Consider the following 25,892-nt stretch of genomic DNA (forward strand, 5'->3'; position numbering starts at 1 on the left):
AGAGCCCTGAAGCCGGAACTTGGTTACCGTGATAATATATTATGGCGGTAATTAATTTGAGACGCGTGCGCAATAGCATATCCTTATTAGAAATATCTTAAGCGCCTTCATTCCTATAGAAATATAACATTGCAGTTTATCGCGAAATGTGTAATAAATATCGTAACGTGGTTCTAAATACTGAAATAATAAATGGTTGGTTGCGCGCTGTTTGCCAATTTTACGTGTAATCTCGGGAAATATTAAAAAGTTAGTGTTACTTACCACTTATTAAATTTAGCTGATGGATTGGTGTAAAGATGTTGACTGTTATTTCAAAAGACCTGCATCTATAGCTTTTTATTTATTTCTAATTGAACAGTTAATTAAATATATAATTATTGGAGCTTTATAATTAATAATTTAAATACATTTTTCGTTTTAGCGTGAGTAAGCAATTGAAAAAGGCGGTTGTGACCACGTACCAACTAAATAAGTAGGTATGAAAATTAATCATAGTAATAGTTTTGACCGCAACTACAGCGAGCTATCATACTTAGTTTAAACATGTCGGAATATGTACTTAAAGAATCATATTTTTTTAAATCTTACTAAGCTAATAGGCTGTTACACACTAGCTCTAAATATTAAAAATACTTGCTATAATTGTACTTAAATTACTTCCTTACAGGGCTATAGAAATTGTGACACGTAATTTTCATCAGTTACCAAACATCTATTAAGATAACACACGACCTACCATAACTTCATTATCGCCTAATAACGTTATCAGTATTACATAATTTAATGCGAATAACACAACCTTAAAAAACTCCTATCTAAACAATCATGAAATCAAAAACTGAACTAACTGTGAGTTATTATAGTTCAAAATAGATATAGACAGTTTTATAATATGAACTAGTGAAGGTTACAAATATAGTAACACGATTTAAAGTACAGGTATTTATTTCAATTGAGGGTCAGCGGTTTTTCTACCAATGGAAAGTAAGTTCTCCGTTTATGAAGATAAAGTAGTGAATGTAAGCGTTTGATCGAGGGTCAGTAATTCGGGCAGTGGACCGCCGTGCGAAATGGAAAGTGCTAACCTAGTTCGGTTTTGGGCAGTTATGCAATGATGCAGGCTGCACCGGCAGCGGAGCGGGTAATGAGTGGTTCATTTAGAAAACAATTAAAAAGATAAGGTAAATAGTAGCTGAGTAAAACTGTTTTAATGATACCTGCCAATTTATTTGGAGCGATATTTATGCAGAGTGATAAACAGACCTTCAAGAAAAGAGCGTACAGCGTACGCCCATGTTCATGTTATAGGCCGGCAACGACTATGTTATACGACTTTACATTACAGCTTAAGTGTAGAATGAAATAAATAGTATAAAATCTAAGTTTTATTTTGATTATTAAGATCAGTAGCGTTCTAGCATTCTATATTTATTAACACATAGCTTGAAGTTGCTTCGAACTGCGCTCGTTTTAGATATCAACGCGCGCTGCGCGATGCGGAGATATTGCTATTATATTTTCACAATAAACCATTGTGTTTATCACAAATCATAATAGGACAAACCATACAAAAAATACTGCTAGATACTTTCTCATTCATCAATTTATGGACATTTTTTAAAGAACCGAAACTCAACGTTTGTATATCTTTGCAATGAGAAGTTCCATTTGCTGTCACAAGCCCAATAAATAAACCAAAAAAGTAGGATCATTTTTAGTAAAATTTCAAAAAAAAAAAAAAAATTTCTTAAATATCAAAATACTAAGCAACTCAAGAGCTTGTTAATATATGATATAGATAAATGCGGTTATTGTACGCATACGTATAAAAATAAAAGTACTGCTTTTATGAAGGAAATGTTAAGAATGAAAGTAAACATAAAAATCGTATAGGAATCTTTCAATGGACTTTGCGATCCCTATGTTCAATTATAATGAGTCAGACCACAGAAAAAAAATTAAGATCAACATTTATTCCATACTTAAAATAACAAGGAAATACCACAGTCATGCTGGTGGTATTATGGTATTGTAGATAAAACTGTCAATATACGTGTACAAATGTGAGATGTTTAAATGTCAAGGGATGTTTTGGTAAAGGATATAGTGATGCCTTCAATGCTTTCATGGGTCACTGAACTAAAAAGATCGCATTCGACAAAGTACGTAAGTATTCAGTTTCCAGAAAGTCATTAAAATTATAAAATTGTATTTTTTTTATATGACAATGCTCGCAACTTAGTGACGGTTTCGTATCAGACAAGGGCCCTCTTTATTTAATAATATATGGACTTGACTTTGAATTTTGAATGCACGCCACGAATGAAAATAGCTCGTACAGTCAAAATGCCTTAAGGCATTAAGTTTGCCATTTGTACTTTATGTTGGGCAATAAAGGTGAAATAAATACATAAATAAACTGGGTCAAAATTCTACTATTTACATTTTTACTCTACTCTGAGTTAAACTATATGCAACAAACGTACTTTTAGGCACTTGTATTTTGGAAATTGATATGTGTAAGGGGACTTATATCAATTTTCAAAATACAAGTGCCTAAAAGTACGTTTCTTGCATATATTTTAACTCAATATAGATAAAAATGTAGAGTACCCATGAAAACAATAGAGAAAACATCAACGTCCCGCCTTAAATCCTTCTTAGTACACTAATATCAATTTGCAAAAAATATAGGCACCTTAATACGTAGTTTTGCACGAGCATATTTAAGGTTACATTTTCAAGGATTCGTATTCATATTGAATACTCAAATTCATGACACCCATAAAAACAATAGCTCAAACAATCAATCTAGGTCATAATCCCCCCTTAAATCCTTACACTTCAACCAATTTGCAAAAAATAAAATGATTGGCACTTCAGTTTTGCACGAGCCTGTTACTAAGTCTCAACATTTAAGGTCCAATATCCAAAACCTAAAAACAATAGCAAACCGTATCAGTCCAATTCCCCCCTAAATCCCTGACATTTCGCTTCCGCCCCACCGGCGCGCGCGCCGACCGTCACTCGCGCGCTGAGCCCGCGCGCCGTACCATGCGTCGGTCGTGAAGTGTAGTGAATTAAAAAGTAAAATTAATAAAGTTTAGTGAACAAAATGATGCTCCCAGCTGTTGTGTTTATACTCGCTGTCGCTTCAGGTAAAATGTGCTTCGATATTATCGTGAAACGTGCGCTCGGAAAATTGGATTTTTCTAGTGGAAATTGTGGTGTGATTTTATTTTCGCGTGTTATGTTATGTACTGAGAGTTTGTAAATATTTTTATTTATAGGAAATTAATAAATATCATTGTTAGTGCTGTAAATTAAATTTAATTAAATATATTTCTCAAAGTTTACACAGCACAGATTAAAAAATATCTAAATATTTTTAAGACTAGTTTAATAAAACAAATATTAGAATGAAAGTGTACTCTGCAATAATACACTTCATAAAAATAGTTCTTACACATAAATTAATATGCTAATTATGATTTATTCAAACAACTACTCTAATACGCAAATAAAAATTAAATATGACAAATTACTTCTACATAAATATTCATAACTTTCTTCGGATTATGTAAGTTGATTCATATATATGAATTGAATTTTTATGCAATTTTTCTATTTACCATATATTTACACATCAATCAATTACCAATCAAAACACTATCATTAAATAAAATAAAGAGTAAATCCACAGTTCAAAGATAACCATTAATTGCGCATAATCACTCACTTTCATTGCTACGAACAATACTAACAAGATCTTACCAATAGTGCGGACCTCATTGAATGTTCTGGGAAAAACGTAGTTTTTACTCAATCACGTGTAATGCTATATTAATTATGGGCTAAGCTCATTCACAAGGCAAAATATGTCACATATAAACTATTTTGCAATTAAGAAGAGACGTGTAAAAGTTTCATTTACTCGCATTTTCGCCCCCGCTCCATTTCATTCAAAACATCAACCAATCGACTTTTCTGCACCCAAAATAATCTTCTTTACATAACCCAAGTAAACATTGGTTAACAATACCATTTCCAAACGGTATCCTTAATTTAAAATTCGAACGTCGCAACTGCCGGTCTAGCCGAAGTGACAATCCTTGACGCTACGTGTCGATCGAAAGGCAGTCTGGCTCTATCGCGCCCCTTCAGACGAGCAATAGGGAGTGTCGCTTACGAAACGTAAGTGATGGTGAAGTTGGCTAGGTACCCTGGCCGTCGAAGTTTTTTCGCAATCCCACTCTTTCGTTTTTACCGTACGCAGTCGCGTGCGGCGCGACGCGTCGGTGAAAATTAATCATGCCTTTTCCTTCTTGCGATACGTCGTGTTATGTGCCAGTTATTTACTATTGGAAATGTATTTTTTAATGGTTCGCTGAAATATTAGCGGGAAATCTGGGCAGATATTTTTTAACGAAGTCTGAATATGCAATATATCCTATTAAATTAATGTTCTTGAAACAGCATGGGTGAAAAATACACATGCCACTTTCATTCAGTCTATACCGCAAACGCGAAGTATCGCAAAATTTTTTGATGAAGTTCTACCGTAGTTATTATTAAATATTTCTGCTGTTTGGTTAGGTAATTACTAAAATAAAACTTTGAGATCTATAGTAATAAGATGGCACGTTTGTAAGTCAAAAATAAGGATTTTTTTCAGCTATAAATAATACAATACAGTAACTGTAGAGAACAGGAAAACCGCTTCTTTAAAGGTAATCGCCATTTTCTCTTGTATCAACTTGCCATTGAATATTTATTTGTAAATTCTCACACTTAAAAGCACCTATAAATCTACCACGTTAAATGTATAAACACTTTGACCCGTAATAACATCATTTTCGACTCAATAAGGTGACACATTACAAACCAAACATACAATAGCATAAACATTTCGCATTTTTTTACCACAATAGAATAATACGAGTATACACGCAATCCGTAAAATAGCCACGTTTTAAAGTAGTATTTGTCGAAAAACTACAAAAGGAGTTACTTCACACTATGCAACGATTGTCACGGTACTGTTATGCAAAACGAGTAACAATTCAGTAAGGATATTGTCATGATAAACTTCTCTACATCGTGCCATTCACGAAGACGCGTGCATGGACTCGTATTGTCATGTTATTATATGAGAGATATGGCAAACCTGTGCGACATTGTGATTGGCACGGACTGTATGTGTGATTCGTGAGTGTAGTGAATAGGGATTTTATGCATTATTTGTATTTGTTAATCATATTTGTGGGTGAGATCGTGTGTATGAATGTTCCGCTTTTACGTTCTTTAGAACTTGTGCTATTCTCTATATTATATATTGTGTCAATGTGAAAAACTATGTACATAGGTAACTTGTCTTATGGAAATAAATAATGTTAAAAATGACGATGTAGCTAAAGCACAGACATTTCATTTATTTGCCAAAAATTGTATGTTTACATAAGATGGTACATGTACATGTTTAATAAGTTTCAATACAATTTTACCAGATTGGTGTAGCATTATTTAAACAATGTTTACAAAAGTAAAACTAGCATGCAATACATTTTATTTTATTTTACAAGCTGAAAGTACTCTTTAAGACTATATGGACATAGTTCGATAAGATATTTTTTAGACGATTGAAGAATTTAGTGGATGGAAGAGACTTTATTTCTATCGGTAAGGCATTGTAAACCCCTGCCGCTATACCTGCCTGTGGCATCTCATGAACAATGCTGATTTGCTCACAGGAGCCTGGACGTCATGGGCAAATATCTTGTTGAGCCTTTCGCTATTAAAGTTTGTTACACATAATTAGATTAGATTTTTAGTTTAAGTTTAATGCTCAAAGCTTACTAATACTTGGTAGGTAGCCTTTTTTGTCTTGGATTTGACGGGTGTCAAGTTTCAATATTTTTTGTTAATAAAATAAAGTACACTTAAATTACTTCGTAATTAATTTATATTGAATACCGAGGTGGCACCGTTTGCACTCTTTTTTAGACAGTCGTGTAAAAAATGACAGCTAGGTAGTTTGTCGTTACTAGTTTGTACTCACGTAATGTCAATAAAACGTAATTATATGTATATACATACAGTGCGTACCTTTATTCCAATGAATGTTTATATCAATGACAACTGTTGCATAGCCAGTCACTTTCCACTCTGTACAACGACAGGAAGTTTCTTGGTATGCTTAACATAAATTAAGTTTAAGATTCTACTTCACAGTATTAGGTACAATATGTTGAGTAACCATACACATATATCTCTTTCATTGCTTTAACGAATTGCATATTGTGCAAGGCTGAAAAATACGCTGTATAAGTACGTTGTCTAAAACTAATACGCATTTCTCGTAACATATACTGGTACATAAATCCATAACTTTAACCAATGTTAATAAAACTACTTAAAAGTTTTTTATATAACTAACCTTACCACAGAATTAAAATTTTGAAAAAAACCCCGACATAGTGGATCGATTTTCATAAAACATGGCTAAGAACACTCCCGACTAACTCAGCTTTCAGACAAAAAAAAACTAAATCTAAATCGGTTCACCCGTTCGGGAGCTACGATGGCACAGACAGACACACACTCAGACAGACATACAGACACAGACAGACAGACAGACACGTCAAACTTATAACACCCCGTCGTTTTTGCGTCGGAGGTTAAAAATAAAAAAAAATTACCTTATGCGTCATCCATATATTACGTCACAGGGTAAGGGGGGGGGTCATACTAAATGTGACAATCCATGTTAAAGGGATACAAAAAAGCGTGACATAGGAGGGGGGAGGGGTCCAAAAACTTGAAATTTGGTGTGACGTAATATGTGGATGATCCCTAATATCAAGTTATCATGTACCTACCTATAGTTTCCTAAAATTCTATCTGCATTAGCTTTTTAATAAACTTGCTTAATCGTTTTCGATTGTGAAAACTACGCTTCTTATGCCAGATAATTAATCAAAAACATGCTCTTTTAAAATCTTCATAACAACTGTACTAACAAAGGTTACAAGATGTCTACAGATCATAATTCCATAGACAATTCCCATGAGAATCTCAAAGCATCTTACAAAAGTGTCTCAGCCATTGAGCCAAATGTGGGCCAAGGTTGAAGTTGGGCTGATTAGGTATTCCGCACGGCGTCTAGGAACAAAAGGCTAGGTCTCTTATGAAACTTAGGAATGTATGGAATATTTAGTGCCTAATGAGTTTCAAAATAGTATTTACTGCTAGAATACTATTTTGGTGAGAAAAATTAGCTTTAATGACGTCCTTGAGTTAGTGCGGACAGTGCTTGAGTAGGTACTTTAGTGAGCAGACTTAGATGCTAGGTCTCTCATGAGACTTAGGAATGTACATACATACAATCACGCCTGTATCCCATGAAAGGGTAGGCAGAGCACATGAAACTACTCAAGTTTCAGTGCCACTCTTGGAAAATAAGGGGTTGACGAAACTGTGACATTGCAGTGACAGGTTGCCAGCCTCTCGCCTACGCCACAATTCAACCCATATCCCACAGTCGCCTTCTACGACACCCACGGGAAGAAAGGGAACTTAGGAATGTATGGAATATTTAGTGACTAATGACTTTAAAAAAAGTTAGTGCTAGAATACTATTTTGGCAACAAAAGTTAGCTTTAATGAGGTCCATGAGTTAGTGCTGACAACGCTGGAGTGCCTGGAGTACTTTGTTTAGTGAGTAGACTTAGAGGTTAGGTCTCTTAATATAGGAAATGTACGGAACGGAATATTTAGTGTCTAATACTTAAGTGTAAATAAGTGGTGCCAGAGTACTAATTTGGCAAGAAAAGTTAGCTTTAATGAAGTCCTTGGGTTTGTTTGTGACAGAGAGGTTAGGAATCAAATTATTTAAATGCAACTCATAGTTTAATGCACTCAACAGTATTTCAATTGTGAACCTACGACGGTTTTACCTTCTTTCCACTAAATTAAAATGTATTGTTTATTTTAACCAATCACAAAAGTCTATAAAACCAATGAAGTTGAGGTGATCACTGGGTCAAGGCGGTCATAAAGTACGATTGATTTTGTCGCGTTATGACCAGATTAGTATAATTCGACAGGTAAACATATAAATGGCAAATTATCACACCACATTTACATTACAATACATACACATAAATTCACGCCTGTATTCCTAAAATGGGTAGACAGAGCACATAAAACTGCTCAGGTTTCAGTGCCATTCTTAGATATTAAAGAGTTGAAAGGAAACGAAATCGTGACTTTGCACTGACAGGTTGTTAGCCTATTGTCCACACTATTTGTTGCCTCTTATCTGATTCCACAGTGGACTTCTACGACACCCACGGGAAGAAAAGGGGTGGTGAAATTCTTAACCATCATAGGAACACAATGTACTAGATCCATCATTTACCAGAAAAGTAGTTTAGGTTAGAACTGTGACCCGTACACACAACGCGCTGCTACCAGAAAAATAGCAGAGGTTAGGTTAGGTTAGAACTGTGATCCCTTCAAAAAAGAAAATTAATTCATGGTATGTTTTATACTGTTTGCTAGTTATATTATGCTAGTCGTATATCAATAGATAGTTATACCACATAACGGTCTTTCCCATCACGGAACAATGGTGTTCCGGACCTTTGGGAGGCGTGCGCGGGGCCGAAGCCAACGCGTAGAGGCCCTTTCGACACTTTAATGAAATGTAAGGGGTACACCGAGCGGATGTTGCCCTTGCCCGTATCCCATAACGGTTATTATTACTAAGTGTTATACGAAATAATGATTATACAAAATAAAAGTAGATCTTTTGTGGTTATACCAAATGTTAATTATGTCAAATGAGTGATTATATCCTTTAAATATATATATACCAAATGTTGTTATATCAACTGTTACTATACCAAAAAAGTTATACCAATCATTACACACCCATTTACAACATCCTTGTACATGTAAATGTAGTCGCGGTCATAAACCTTCACGTTATTTCAACAACAACAACATACAACATACAATCACGCCTGTATCCCATAAAGGGGTAGGCAGAGCACATGAAACTACTAAAGCTTCAGTGCCACTCTTGGCAAGTAAGGGGTTGAAAGAAAATGAAACGTTATTTCAATGTAATAAAATCTATTTTTTATTAAAATATGCATAATACCTGATGTAAAATAATCTAAATATATATTTTTATGGTTCACGTTCTTTAAAAATTGCCAAATAAGTATAAACTTTCTACAAGTTATAATACTGTTGGAGTAGGATAACTCTGTTTCTAGTAAATAGTTTGAATAGGTGTTTATGAGTTCCATTTTAGGATACCGTAAAAATTATCTTCTGTAGTAAAGAAGTAAGTAATCTTATTCTAAATAATATTTGTTTGACTTCTCTTGTACTTAAAACTTGCAACTTGCCCGTGTGGTGACGGGTTAATGCCCGTGTGGTGACGGGTTAAGAATTTCACCACCCCCTTTCTTCCCGTGGGTGTCGTAGAAGGCGACTGTGGGATATGGGTTAATTTGTGGCGTAGGCGAGAGGCTGGCAACCTGTCACTGCAATGTCACAGTTTCGTTTTCTTTCAACCCCTTATTTGCCAAGAGTGGAACTGAAACCTGAGTTTCATATGCTCTGCCTACCCCTTCATGGGACACAGGCGTGATTGTATGTATGTATGTTAAAACTTGCTTACGATGCAAAATCATTACTGACAATAAACGAACCGTTTATTTCAGAACGGCTTTGGTGCATAATTCCCAAAAAACCTAATTGCTTACACAATACGAACATAATCGACGATTTTTATTTTTTCTTTCGCAACTAGGATTGTGTCATAGTGTTTCTGTAGGTGTAGTTAAGCCTTGATTTTTAATATCTAACAATAAAATGACACGGATTGCTAACACTATTGTTACCTATTAATAATATAGCTATTATACATCCCGCACCTATTTTGTTCTTCTCTGTTTGGCCTAAAGGTTGACTGGTAGAGAATGCCATATAGCATTAAGTCCGTCTATTGTAACTGTACATTTTTACTGTACATAAAGTTTAAACAAATTCCCAAAAGTTTCAGTGCTAAGTACTTTAAGCAGAGAAATGAATATAAACCTCAGTGTCGCTATTTATAAAATGAAGAATTCAGTATCAAATTGGAAATCGTATAAAAGAGGATTTAAAACCAAACATGAATTGTTTGTAGAAAAATAAATAAATAAACTTTCTTGGAAAATTGCTCTGGTTTAAAAAATTATTTCATAGAACAATATACTAACAGAACAATAACGATTCTCGAGCATGAGAAGTAAAAATAACATTTTTAGAATTATATGATTAACTAGCTTTTGCCCGCGGCTACGCTCGCGATAAATTCGAAAATTGCGGAATGCTCCATACAAACTTCCACCCCCTATTTTAGGGAAGTGGGGGGTTAGAAAGAGACAAAAAGTAGCCTATGTCACTCTCCATCCCTTTAACTGTCTCCACTTAAAAAAACACGTTAATTTGTCGCTCCGTTATGCCGTGAAAGACGGACAAACAAACAGACACATACTTTCCCATTTATAATAATTAGTATGGATGGATTGATTAGATTTGTATTTGTAGATAGACAATAAAATATAATTAAAAAAGTACAAGTAAGTACTAACAGCAACACTTTTAGCTAACCCTCGCTAGACTTTATGCCCTTTAATGAGGATTACAAATGTACAGCTAACAGTGTTTTAGATGGTACCTACACCACAATTATATAATAATCCTGTGAATACACTCAAAAAATAATCCCATTCATTGGCATATCTGAAAAAAAAAAAAAACCTCGGGTCATCGTCTTTAACTTCATTATGTAAGAGGTCAGAGTTTTGCTCAACTTCTGCAGTGTTAGCTAATTTACTTATTCGCAAGGTGATCGGGTGAGGCAATGATAATTTTTGTGAGGGCTCGAGATATTGTTGTAAACATTGGATTTAGTTTTGAAGTAATGTGCCAAATATCTTGCTTTTCATAGAGAACATTTTCCGCTATCTATGTAATAATTTTATTAATAATTTTCAGTTCAAAGTTTCGGCTGTCAAAATAACAATACTTAGTAATATTTTTTGTCAATAGCATATGTTTGTTTGATTTGCTTGCTTTGTGAACTACAAAATAATGTAGCCTGATATTCATTTCAATAACCTAACTTTAAAGTATATACTTAACGTTTTATTATTTCTACTTTCATTACTCTAGCTCTGGCTCTTGAAGTCTTGACCTACCCCAACCGTCTTCTTCAATTAGATAATTGATCTGTTGCGTTGCATTTACTCGTAGCTTTAATTTAAATTTGGAACTGATTACGTGTTCCTTGCATCGACAACACGATGGCCAGTATCATGTTCAAAAATTGCTTCATTTGCTTTTTTTTTCACCAAACGCAGCCAGCCAGTTCTAAACACATTGTTATGCACAAAGTTATAATTTGTCCGTTACATCACCGCACTTACATCGTCCGACGTAAACCGAGTCACGGAACTTTTTATTGTTTTTATTGTTGGCGAATCCGAGCGCTTTCACGGTCACGCGTACTTTCTTTGCATTGTTCGCTGACAGGTGTATTGGGCTCGTTGCATTGCACAATTTTTAATTGATACTTAGGATTGTGAATTTAAGTTGTCATTGGATTAAACAGCCTTGATTTTAAGTATCCTGTGTTTACTTCTAACTTTGTAGCCAATTCACAAAAGTGCTAAATATGGCATGTCATCTAGTAATTGAAGGATAGAATTCATGGTGGACTCAATCGCCTAAAATCTTATATCTTCTTATCTTCTTAAATCTTATTCTTATATCTTAACCAACAGGTTTGACGAGCAACTTTGTTTACAAATCAGTAAATTATCCTTAATAATTTTTCGCTCATAATTATTTTATAAATTATGAGTAATGGAAGTCAAAACAACAAAATAAACGATTCCTAATTTTCCTGATCACATTTATTACAGTATATTTCCATATTTCTTCAAAGTAAGTATTCAATATTGGCAATGACATCACAAGGAAAAACATATTTATTTCCAATAACTAAACGAAAGTGGTTTAGCGTTTAAACAACTCGTCGGTTCTCATAAAGAGTCATTGCTCATTAGCCAACTTTATGTGTACTTAATAGTTTTACTATTATAATGTATATTAAATAGAGGTATGTACAGTCAGCTGCAGAGAAAAGTAGACCCCCTTGCATACAAATGTGTACATACAAATTGAGGCATAAAAAATAATTGAGAACAAATTTCTGACTCTTAAATAAAAAAAAAGTAAGTAAATATATCTGCAATTGTGTTGAATTATATCTAGCACAAGAGTATACGTCGGAGAGTACCAATCGAATAATATAGTACTAATTCAAACCTTTGAAGACTACTTCTAAACTTATCTACTTAAACTACACGAAAGTGGTTTACCGATTAAACAATCTGGTCGGTTCTCACAACGCGTCACTGCTCATTAGCGGGTGTTATGTGTACTTATTAGCTTTGTTATCAGGTGTTCACAGCGTCTCGTGCGCTGATTCTTTCCAATTATGAGGCTAGAAACCACTAATCTGATACAGTCAATTGATCACTTTGGCCCTTTTGTATATTTCAATTCTGTTTGTTTTCGGGCCAATACATATTTATTGTTGATGCGCTTGAAATAGGAATGAAAAAATAAAGCCATATAAAAACCATTTGAACAATTTGAAAGATTGTAATGTGCTATAGAACTTCTAAAACAACTATCGGCCCGATTCGAACCAAGGTTCTATTTACGATATGGATTAGACATCGATCTAATTAAATCGATGGGATTAGATTAAAAATGAGCCACTTTTGTTTGAGGAAACGTTATTGACACTGAAATGTCTGATAAATCTCATCTTAAAGTTCGAATCGCGTCGTACGTATTAGTGATTCGCTCAAACGCGACCGATCTTCTACAACCTTTATGCAAAGTCAGCGAGAAATCGTCGCGTGTTTCGTGTGTATCGGAGAAATGGCGGTAACTTTCGCATTTCTCGCCGCTTGCGCAACCCGAATTCTAATTATATCATATCTCATAACGCACCGTTTTGCCGATCTGTGATGATATGGTGACATTTTGAGGGGGAAATTACCTACTTTAGTTTTTACTTAACTCGCAATGCAAATAGTTACAATTGAATTTATTACGAATAAAACGATGCAATGCTGGGTAGCTAAAATATGTGTATTAAAATATAGTAGGTATGTGTACCTAGTAAAATAAAATTGATACGATTTTTTTTACAAAATGACCTAAAATACTGCGTTGTTTTACCATCAAAATACCACTGTAGCACGATCAAAAATCAATATACTGGTAATCGTATTGAATTCGATTCGATTCTTATTGAAAACCGATCAATGTATGTAATTAGACTTCATTATAATTTTACAAGCAAGTATTGAATTGATGCAAAAAACATTTTGGAAATGAGAGTATAAAATGATTATAACATTTGTATACTTTATATTATTTAACATTATTTAAATTATAACTACTTTGACCGTCTTTAACTACAGTTCATAAAAAGGTGGTAAGACATATGTGAATGTGCACGGGAAAAAGTCCCACTTTGTCGATTGCTATAAACTATAAAGCCGCTTTGTCAGTTTATTCATATAAAGATACAAGTAAATCTCGCCTTAATGGTAAATAGCCGACAAAGTGGGACGTTTTACTAAACACACTCACATATTTGCATATTGCCCTCAAAAAGATAGGCTAATGGATACCTTTCACTGTCACTACTGTCAGTGTCAGTGCCTTTCCACTGAGATTTTTATATTTCTGTTAACTTTTAGTTACTTGATTGATTTAAAGAATAGTAAAAACTAAACGACATTTGACCCTATTAAATTTTTGATCACCAATGGTCACCTTAAAAAAATTACAAATACTGCGAATATTTTGTATTTTACTACACGTAAAGGTCTATTTTTGGATACTAGTTGCTCTACATATTGCTGGTTACAAGTTTATACATTAGGTAATTACCGGACACCCATGTATTCATTATATTTGTTTGTATATTAAATGTCATATGACTTTGAACATTTAAAATGTAATTCTTAAAAATATGACGTAAGTACAGGTATAATATGTGAATTTTATAGCCATCATTTAGAGTCGATTGATGACTTAAATTACCTAGTCAAAATATTTATGCTATGTATGTTATTATACCTAGATAAACTTACATTATGAGTACGTTAAAGGCAATACAATTATATAGTACCAACTATAACATATAAGTACTCGTACTTACTCACACTGAGATCTTCCAAACTTACCTACCACGGTGCCACTCAGTCTATTAAAATATTTCACATAACTTTATAGCAGCATCGACATTTAAGAAACCTTATTAGTCCCACCCACTAATAAATCTCATCTACTCATATCGGTTAATGATAATCCTCAGCGTTTTTAATATCATCTGTAATTGAGTTTGGTGCTTTCAAAATTTCATTTTGAGCATCGGAAAGAAAGTTCAAGTTGTTGATTAATGTCGTTGCAATTGCTCGTTTGGATTAGTTGAAAGTCATACTTAGTGCTTGGATTATTGAAAAATCACTTTTTACAAGCTTTTATGGTATTAGTCCAATCAGATTTTTTAAAAAGCTTTCATTCAAGCTTTCAAACATAATTTTAACAAAACGTCTTATATAATGTAGGTACTTATAAAAAATCAAGTAGTAGGTCAAGTACTTCCAGAACCACTAAATAACATTCAGAGCAAATTATCATCAAGATATAAATAAGGTAAAAATAACATAAGGCTTTTATATAACATAACACTCGATATCTATCGCTATGCAAGAAACGAGAGTCACTCACACATACTCACTAATAATAACTTTACGTTTGTGTATCAATGTGTGTGTTTGCGTTTCTCCAATCCGACAGGTAGTTTAAGAAGGCTTCAACTTTTATGGTCAAAAGTATTATATTACACCTGAATACCTATGCACTATTACATTTTTACGTCAAATACAGATTATGCAAAAAAAATGGTGGAAAGATAAATATTTTACCGGAAAATCAAGTACCTAATAACAAGAGTATATACCTACCGTGTAAAATTGTGTATTTTCGTATTAGGGGTACAAATCTTATTTATTTTCACTTTCACCTCGGCTATAATTTTTCTACAAGTAATTCAAATATATTCATAAAAATAATTCCATATATCCGTGAAGCATAATTAGATTAAAATAAATGTGACAACAACATGACAGCGGTATCAGTCCGTTTCTCAACTATCTATAAGTGTAAGCGAGATATCTATACATATCATGATATGCTTTTTAACTCGGAATGTGCAGCGGAGATATAATTTTGAATACTCACTACCGTAGCACGCGCCGCACTAAATAACTTGATCACCTTAGAACTGTCGAAGGCTTTCAACAAAATGTAAAAATTGGTTCTCAGTTACGATTTTACTACGAATTGGACTCTAATTTATGATATGGATGTTTCATTTCTGTACTCGTTGAAAATTAACACTTACTGTTAGATCCGGTTTTCTTATAATTAGACAGTTTTCATCGTATACCAATAAGAATCTATGTTGGCTTGTAGTGTTCCCGCCTGCTAAACCGATTGCCCTGGGTTCGAATCACGTAGGTATAGGCATTTTGTGTCATATATCTATTTGTTCCTGAGTCATGGATGTTTTCTATGCATTAAAGTGTTTACGGTGGTGACGGGTTAAGATTTTCACCACCCCCTTTCTTCCCGTGGGTGTCGTAGAAGGCGACTGTGGGATATGGGTTAAATTGTGGCGTAGGCGAGAGGCTGGCAACCTGTCACTGCAATGTCACAGTTTCGTTTTTCTGTCAACCCCTTATTTGCCAAGAGTGGCACTGAAACTTGGGTAGTTTCATGTGCTCTGCCTACCCCTTCACGGGATATAGGCGTGACTGTATCCCATAAAGGGGTAGGCAGAGCACATTAACAACTAAGTTTCAGTGCCACTCTTGGCAAAAAGGGGTTGAAAGAAATCCAAAATTGTGACATTGCAGTGATAGGTTGGCAGCCTCTCGCCTACGCCACAATTTAAAGTGTTTACATAATAATTATTAAATGTGTATGTATATCGTTGTTTAAGTACTCACAACAAAAGCCGTCTTGAGCTTACCGTGGGACTCATTCAATCTATGTAAATAATTAATAGTGCTATAATATTTAATTATTATATTTCGTAGAAACTACAGTCAAAAATAGCATCAGCAAAGTTTGAATATAAAATCGTCACCAAGTTAGAAGTTGGCAACCTTTTTAATTACCACAAAAGTGGGTTACGTGGACCGAAAGCGAGTCTTCAATTAGATGTTGCACCGCATGCGCAAGCGATTGTGCTAAGTGTGGTCTTTGTTTCATTATCTCACGCCGTTGCGACTCTTCTCACAGACCCCTGTCTATGATTTAGCCAGTTGCAGCCAACCGTTTCCCATAAGAAATGTGGTCATCACTGACTTGTCTTGAGGCTTAAACTAAAAAGAAACTTATCGACAGTGCAGTAAAGACTGTAGAAATATACTGATGGATTTAGCTCTGTAGATTACGCTAGGGTATTTTATTGAAGGCATTGTTAGTCATCAAAGTTAACATCTGTTTGCATGCATAATATGTAGCATTAATGATTTCTCACTATAATATTTGTGATGTATCCGCCCCCGCAATAACCATGGGATTGACAGCAAATGCTTTGCAGTTCCCACAGTGCTTATGTATTTATATTATTTAAGAAACTGATGTTTAATTATTGTTATTTTTGTTTCAGGTAATATTATCAATAACTACATTTACTGGTGGCTGATTTCATCGTCATCTGGTGGGGTTTTTAACATGTACTTACTTGAGGTAACTTGAGGTAGACGTGACAGAGAATGATGAATTAATATCTTGTTGCATCAGCAGCAGACATAACATTTGCATTGTCACCATTTTATGGAGGTGTCGATCAGTCTTAATTACATTACTTATATATCAATATATATAATTTTATATTATTAATAAATAATGATTTATGATTTATGATTTATATTCATATTACACAATATTACGAAGTATAAAAAAGCAAAGTAATTATTACACTTAATGCTTTGCATTGCTTCTATCAAGAGTCTTGTATCCCTTAGACGAGAAGGCTAAAGGAAGGTAACTAGACGGAAAACTGTATTCTGGAAATATTATTTGTATTAAACAAACATAATGTCATATCTAATTATGATTATAATTTCTCCAAAGATATTTCATGTTGCAAAAATCATTAAGTAACATGTACCATCAATTTTCTCATGCAGAGGTGAACATATTAATTTGTCTTTAGATATCACTTAATAGCACAGCACACTGTCATTAACTCTTCGGTGTTGTAACGCTGCATCTCCGATAGTTTTGCAAGGTTCATGAGCTAACGTTCGATTTTAATCGTATTGTCATATAAAATGCTTTTCAAAAGGTTACTGGATAACCTAAAAATGTATACGTACAAGTACAATAGGTATACTTTTATCAAATTCTGAGTTTACGCTGCGCGGTCTAAGTACTTGAAAACCTTTTAACGATATTTATTCGAGGTATACTACAAACTATCAGACTAGAAAATTACTAGTTCTCAATTAGATTGGTTTTGAAAGTGTAATAAAAAAATATAGTCCATAAACATATTCATATTCATATTCTTTATTTGTATTGATCATACATTGTCATGGTTTCATACATTCATAGTACTTAGGTATTAAATAAACAATAATAATTAGTATAAGTAGGTATGTGTGGTACCATATTAACCACTTACTGTGTACATTCAATTCAGTTATAATTAACAATTTCATTAATACAATTTCAGTGACCTTTTGTTTTTACCATATTAATGTACAATTGCACATATAGGGAAAGGTTGATGTACTTGGGTGTACCAAAGCTTATATTTGCTTATTATAACGTAACACATAAATTCATTGCTAATTGAGTCATCATTTTGCTTGCACTATTGTGTCGTTTCAAGGCATAAGGAAATCATTATGTTATCCATAAAATTTTGCATTTAGGTGCGAAACGAAGAACCGGTCGGTGTCAAAATATTTTACTAGGTATTAGCTAAAATGACGCAAATATGACTCAGGTTTTTGATATGCATCTGTGCGATTTATTACCAAAGTACCCATAAATTTGAATGCAATTGACACGAGATACCAATCCAAGTTAACCTTAGGTTGTGCAATGAACCCTGTGCTACGTACAAGTCAATCAACACTTAACATGCCTATGAACAGTCAAGCGATTTGAGTCCTAGGCCACTGTAAAACCTTTGCACAGTGAACAACAATGTGACTTCTACGGCAAATAGAACACGGTTTACACGGTGTAAATAAGACAGGGTTCTAGTGTGTCTAGGGTTCAAATTAATGACCGTAATTAATGTAGATATTTAACTACGATCTCATTCGAACTTTAACACACTAGAAAATTTTGAATTTAGAATAATTCCCGTTTGATTTGAATGATTTTGACCGGGATTTATCGTGATTACTTTTTTGTTTTTTGACTAATTTTACATTCATCACGGTATTCATGGTCACAGGTGATGTGTCGGTGTAGATTTTCAAAAAATATAAGTCTCACATTTCATCATCATCATTTCAGCCATTAATCGCCCACTGCTGAGCATAGGCCTCCCTTCGTGTACGCCACTTATCCCGGCCCTGGGCTAAATAATCTCAAATTTCTTTGATCTATGTAAACGATCCATATCTTATTGAAATACATTTTTACCGGATATTAAGGTTCACATGGGGACTAAAATTTATTATACATATTATGTAGAGGTATGATATGCTATGGTACACTAGAGGTATGAAAGGTATTCATGTTTGTAAGTCTATCTAAAATTAAAATACTGTCGTTCAAAATAAATTACCAATCATTCTACGCCTACTTAAAGGTTCATGTCAAGTGTTTGAAAAGGTTCTCCAAAGAAATCTACACAGTACATAACTCACTTAGTGGACTAGATAACTTGCTTAACCAAATAAGGCGAGGCCTGCGCATAACCACTTGCGCAGATCCGTTGTGCGGTTACAGCATACCGTGGAGGTGACATTTTAACTTCGGTAGATAGGTTTTAAATAAGAAAGTTAATTACATTTTTAAACTTAAAAAATGGGTTTAAATACACGGATTAATTTGAGCATACTAAAAACAAAAAAAAAGCCCTCTGTCCAATCACAGTGATTTTAATCATTTCGCGATATTTAAGTATTTACTATTGTGTGACGGTTGTATTATTATATAAATAACAAAATAGACTGCATTTACAATCGGTCTCCCTAACCGGTATTTCTAAGATTTTGTTACTTGCAAAGTTATTATTTTCGTTATCTAAGTGTATGTCTATGTGATGCGTATATAAGTAATTCATTAATTATAACTTAGTATCAATCCGGTCATTATCATGCATTTTAATAGAGCTATGGTGCCTTCTTTGCAGTTGATCTTATATCGGAATTTTTTTAATTTTATAATGTCAAAAAATAGTTTTGGCCTCAATCAGTGCTGCGCATATGCAGTGACGTATGCCTAAGTATATAGTCGATGTTTGCTAATTAGTCTAACCTTAAGTTTTATACATATATAGTAATATATATGTATAGAATTTTAATTTAGCCGCCAGGCCTTCAACTAGATTCAATCGCCTATGACAAGTGAGAGATATAAAGCTGAATATTTTTATTAATACGGAACAATATTATAACAGATCGACAATTTCATTAACCAAAAATGTTGCAATTAACGCGTTAATGACCATTACCATCATAGGTATTACTTAGTTTTAAATCATCGATGTTCATGTAATGATAATGACTTGCCTTGAAAAATAGATAGTCATCTCTATTAATATTAATGAATATTTGCTAAAACAATATTGTATTCGATTTGATACACGTTTGAATAAGTGCTTGCCGATATTATAATTGTTACACTCGTAAAATTTATACTAAAATAATACGAGAAGGTTGTATGATGTTGCTTAAGGTTAAACATTCACATCACACGTACATCTCAAACAACTACCACATCAATAAAGTAGTTCACAATCGGCCTTAATGAACGAGAATAAAATTTAATTTTTTTTTCTTATATATTATATATTAGAACACGATTCTTTTATAAGTAAAATATCCCAAAATAATTCTCTTGTTACATAAATAAATGATTATGGCAAAGATGGCGAAACGATCTTGACGCCTTTCTAAAGAACTGGCCGCAGAGAATCGGGAGTCATGGAGAGCCAGGGACCTTTGCCCAGCAGTGGGACACTGAAATTGGCTAATAAAAAAAATGATTATAAAAAATCTTTAAATTTGACTACTGCTCTAAATAGCGATCTGTACATATTTTTTGTTAAACTGTAATATATAAAAAGTTAACAGTCGGCAATTCCATCCCAACAAATTAAATATCGGATGTCAAACTCAGGCCAAGATGCTTAGTTTACAACTCTTCAATAACTCTCTGATATATGTTCCTACTTAGCGCTTGCGACATCTTCGTGTCAATTGGCATTCATAGCTTATTACGAGCAAGTGTTAATTCGATGTATCTTTTATCGAACGCTCAAAGGAATCGTTCATCAGTTTATGCAACGTTTGAGTCACAAGTACTAACCGGTTACTCTGTCACGATAGTTTGAGTTCACGATGGTACCAAGGACTTAAAATGATTTGCAAATAGTATTTGCTTGTTTAGGATGTCTAATATAATATGTCTATGCACATGTCAAAATTTTATAGTTTATGCTATGCGAATTTCACAAGTAATCTGTGCATGCTTTAAGGTAAATATCTGGGCAACCGAGCTTCGCTCGGTTCTGTTTCGTATCCTTGACATGTGTCGCCATCTAGTTCAAAAATGAATAGTACCTACATCGAGCGAAAGAATTCTCAGCCTTAACAACACAACTACTCCACACGAGATGGCGCGCATTTCGCCACAAAAACTCAAATAGTGTATTTTCTATTCGTTTTAGCCTTGACCTGTGTCGCCATCTAGTGTTTGCAATAAATAGTACTTACATCGACCGAAAGAATTCTGTCTTAACAGTACAACTACTGCACACGAGATGGCGCGCGAAGAAAAACGCATGAAAACTCGAAAATTCGCGTTTTCCGGGACCTAAGGATAAGTTAGACCGATTTTTCACCCCCAAAAACCCCCACATAACAAATTTCTGCGAAATCGTTAGAGCGGTTTCCGAGATCGTCAGTGTAAATAAATATATATATAAATAAATAAATATACAAGAATTGCTCGTTTAAAAGTATAAGATATGCCTGAAGTGGTACGTCAAGATCTGTATTCTAAAAATAAGTAGGAATATGACAATAAACCGCTCAAGTTTCGGTGGTACTCTAAGCAATCGTTGGATCGAAAGAAACCGAAATTATGAGATTGCAGTGACATAATTAAATAGCTTAGCCCATTGGTAACACCATAACTCAAATCTTATAGTCAACTCCTACAAAAGAGGTGGTGAAATTCTTATCCCGTCACCACAAGAGGCTGTTATATTAGGTAATATTGACAAATACACTGTTAGACAACAAACTATTAATATTAATTAATGTTTCCCTAGTGAGGTAATGGTTGCTGTTCCTTCCGATACTGCATCTATATATACGGTTAAAAAACTGCACTAGTGAGATAACCCGCTTCCTCTGAGAAAGCGGTAGAGCGCAGACAAAGAACGACAATGTTATACTTTACTCACGTAACTTATTCATGGTTATTCTGTAACAAGCAGTCCCATGCTTTTACTTGGTGATTTGATAACTTAAAGCTATCTTGGTAACGGCACTAACGAATAAGGTACTTACTTCCTGGCATCAGTGATCCAAAAATAATATCAACTTTCGACGTTAGAGAACGCCACTTTGCCCTATACTGTGACACTTCAATTGAGTTGGGTAGGTCGTTTAGGGCTTTTCCACCCGACAGGACGCTCGGACCGGACGGACGTTTTCCACCCGCACGCGCCCACTATATATATACGCTTTTCTCTCCAGCTCTATTTTCTTTCATCCTTTTCGTGTGCCATTGAGTAGGTTCAGATACTAAAAGCAGAACTGACCAAAAAGAAAATAAATTAGAAAATTATATAAATATCGTCAGAAAAAGTAAATAATTAAACGACGGATACCAAGTATAATAGTTAATACCCTACAAAGCTACCATAGGCGACAAGATTGCAAATGCCGCAATATTTTACAATCTCACTATTCAATTCCTAAGACTTCCTTATACAATAAATGAACTAAGATAAACATAACAAGCCTTCAGAATTCACATGAATAATGCTACCAACTTGTCGCCTACGCTAGTCCGGGTAATAACTATCACAACTAATTGATGACAGATAACTTGCCTCCAGGACAAACCAGAGAAATCGACTTACATATGAAGATTACAGAACTACTATTGCGGAGTAACTACTATTTTCGGTTGGTTTCGGTTTCTACACATTGTGTAGAAACGGTGGCATGTTTATCGTCTGTGGTTACAAGATTCATCTTATAATAAAAGTGTCTAAGTAACTTCGATCTGTTCAGTGTTCAGTTCAGTCTCGCTTGTAAAATACGAGTACCTAACAAAAAAAAAAAATTCAAAATCAGCAGGTTTAGATGTCAGATATTTATTTCTCAAAAAATTACAATAATCACTTTGGTACTGAAACTTAAATATTTTCACTTAAAACTCTATAAAGGTGATGTGATCAACGGACCAACCTAAGCCTATTAGCACAGCGCTAGTTTTAGTAAACGGATTATAAAACGTAGTCTATAGGAGGTAGTCAAAGTACTATCACCATTCACGACTTATTTAATACAATAACACAATTTACCTCTCTGACGTAACGCCGGTAGAAACGGCTGTTGAAATGAAACAATTGTCATTTAAACTGAACCACGCAAGAATAGGTCATTGCATTGTATTGGCAACACTGGCGAAATTTTTAAACGTTATTAGCACACTTATTTCTAGATTTGTGAGAGCTGCAATAAAACAAGGTGTGAAAATGGTTATTATGTATTGGCACGCACAAAGCAGTTTTTCTCTTTATTCTTTGATATAAATGAGTGTGTAATTTATTCAATGACCAGCCGGCGTATTATGCTTCCAATTTTATCACTTATCTATGTGGATAAAGCATCCGTCACGCTTTAGCAAGTATGTCAGTGTGAGAGTGACAGAGATGTCTTATCCACGTCAATAAGTGATAAAATTGGAATCATAATACGCCGGCAGAACTGTACAGTGCATGTCTCGTCCAAAATAAAAGATTATGCTGAAAAGATGTTTTCAAATATATTCAAGTTTTTTAAATATTGCTTTTGATGCAGTGACCTTGTGATGATTGTTTTTTTTGTGACGTCTCTAGTACAAAACAATAGCACATAAAAGATAACTCTCAATTTATTATGTATAGTGTATTTTCTAAACTAATCCTAATTTTAGATTCCACAGAATGCACAAGGGTTCAACTTCTACTAAATCATAACATTTAGGTTAACACGTGCAACTGCAAAGTCCTTCAAATTCGCTGTCAATTAACTTAGTTTGACTCTATAAAGCTCTACAAGGTACAGCGGGGCAAATCTCGACTGGGGAGCAAATGTAACTGGTCTATTTTTCGAGATTTGCCCCGCTGTACTTAGACTAAATAAATCGGTACAGTAAATGCTAACCTTTCATAACGTTTATATCAAAGACAAAGTAACCGGTTGCCTTTTAGTATGGTTCTATTAATCAAACTATCTGATCTATATTTTCGCAAGGCCAGCCCTAAATAGTAAAAGTGGGGCGGGTAGAAGGTTGGTCGTATTGTCAGGTATCAATAGAGATGCACTTGACACTGTTTGAGACAAAAAACAACTTGAAATTACATAATGATGATTTATAAATAAATACATATAAGACATTCTGATACAGATTGACTGAGTCCCTCAGTAAGCTCAAGAAGAGAAGGTTTGTGCTGTGGGTAGGTCTGAGATAACGATACTTACATGAAATAATAACGATACCTATATAAATACATATATTTTTCCGCTTTCCGGTGAAGGAAAGATCCGTGAGGAAAACGGACTAATTCTAATAAGGTCTAGTTACCCTTCGGGTTGGAAGGTCAGATGGCAGTCGCTATCTTAAAACGAATGCCTGCGCCAAACCTTGGGATTATTTGTCAAAGCGGACCTCAGGCTTCCATGAGCTGTGGCAATGCCTGGATAACGCAAGGAGGATGAAAAATTGATGATATAAATACATATATTACTTACAATTTCTAGGTGAAAGAAAATTGAAATGCTTTCATCGACAAATTAGATTTTCTTACGAACTATTGAGTCAGCTCGAATGAATTTCCGTGTAGTCACTGAAGCGGAGCGCTGAATATCACTTGTCATACATATTCATACGAATCGCTGCGACAGGTTCGATTATCTTTGCATGTCAATATGCAACTCATATCCGATTATCCGCCAAATAATTTGATATATCCTCGATATTATGAAATTGAAAAACGTCTTAGTATTTAATCAATTCGATAATATATGATTATTTTTATATCACCACGCATGTTTCTCTCAGATGATCTCGTTTTTCTCCATTCAAGGTTTTAAATTGTGTCTCACTGTGTTTAAAAGCAATTACCAACTAAATACTGACATACGAGGGTGTGAGGCCTGGTGACCTGACACACAGGTTTATCCTAGTTCGGGCACCAGACTTCACCACAAATCAAATTTAATTATGTATTTGATTAGTTTTAGCTAATATAAAAATAATGCAAATTACAGTTTTTGTGGTGAATGAAATAAACGAATATTCTATTCTAATTATGTTTAGTATTTTATAGGAATAGGTATTTTGATATATATTATGTTAATAATAGTGATGGCTGAACACACTCGGGCAAAAAAGCAGAAAAATTTTTTTGTCGCCAAAGTTATGCGTAAAAATTAACTGGGATTTTACACGGACAATAAAATTAATCAATAAAATAAAAATGATACTGTTGTTCCCAATAGCATTTAAATATTAGGTATGTTTTACGCAGTTGCATTTCTTCACATCAAATAAATCATATACAAACTACCAAATAAATCGTGTTTAATTATTTATTTAAACCTTTGGGAAAAAAACAGGCAAAACAATACATATAGTAAAATCAGATTACACATTCACAAGCCACACAGTTTCCACTAATGAATAATAACAGTTATGTTGCTCAGAAGTTGACATTGTAACAATTTAAATTTAGCACATGCAAAACTGAAGTATCTACAACAAAATTATAGAAAATTATATTGTATTGATGCCCGTTAAATTACCGCTAAACGGTTATACCTAATAAAAAGTTAATAATGTTTATTGATTCAACACATTAGCTACTTAACTTTAATAACACACTTGACAAAAAACATATAAAAGAGTACCCGGAAAGCAAGTTTTTCAACACAGTCATTAATCAAAAATAACTATTGATGCAAGCACACTGAGATGAGCGGTAGCACCTGAACTCTGTCCTTTACCATCTACTAACTTTATGTATACTTGTTATCTTATTCTAAAAGATCTTCAATATAATCTTTACTTGCACACGTAGACGCCATTTTAGAATTAAACACTAGGGTTACCATTTATCACTATTTGACATCATCAACAAACTTAAAGTAGTCAATTTGTAACTTTTTACTTTAAAATAGCTATAGTTTCCTATGTTTTATAGAATTTTTGTTGAGAAAAATGCAATCAATCTTTGGAGTTGTGAGTTATTG

The 25,892-nt window shown here is 34.0% G+C and overlaps 1 protein-coding gene across 1 annotated transcript in view; it reads left to right on the top strand.

Moving 5' to 3' along the window:
* The first annotated feature begins 3,020 nt into the window (after positions 1-3,020).
* The window catches only part of LOC125225771 (mucin-5AC), a 181,899-nt gene continuing 159,027 nt past the window's right edge, over positions 3,021-25,892 (top strand). The window contains exon 1 of the mRNA XM_048129621.1: positions 3,021-3,161. Within this exon, the coding sequence (XP_047985578.1) occupies positions 3,119-3,161 (43 nt within the window). The 5' untranslated portion in view covers positions 3,021-3,118. The remainder of the gene's footprint in view (positions 3,162-25,892) is intronic.

The sequence above is a fragment of the Leguminivora glycinivorella genome, chromosome 4 (assembly GCF_023078275.1).
Source record: "Leguminivora glycinivorella isolate SPB_JAAS2020 chromosome 4, LegGlyc_1.1, whole genome shotgun sequence".
NCBI classification, from domain to species: domain Eukaryota; kingdom Metazoa; phylum Arthropoda; class Insecta; order Lepidoptera; family Tortricidae; genus Leguminivora; species Leguminivora glycinivorella.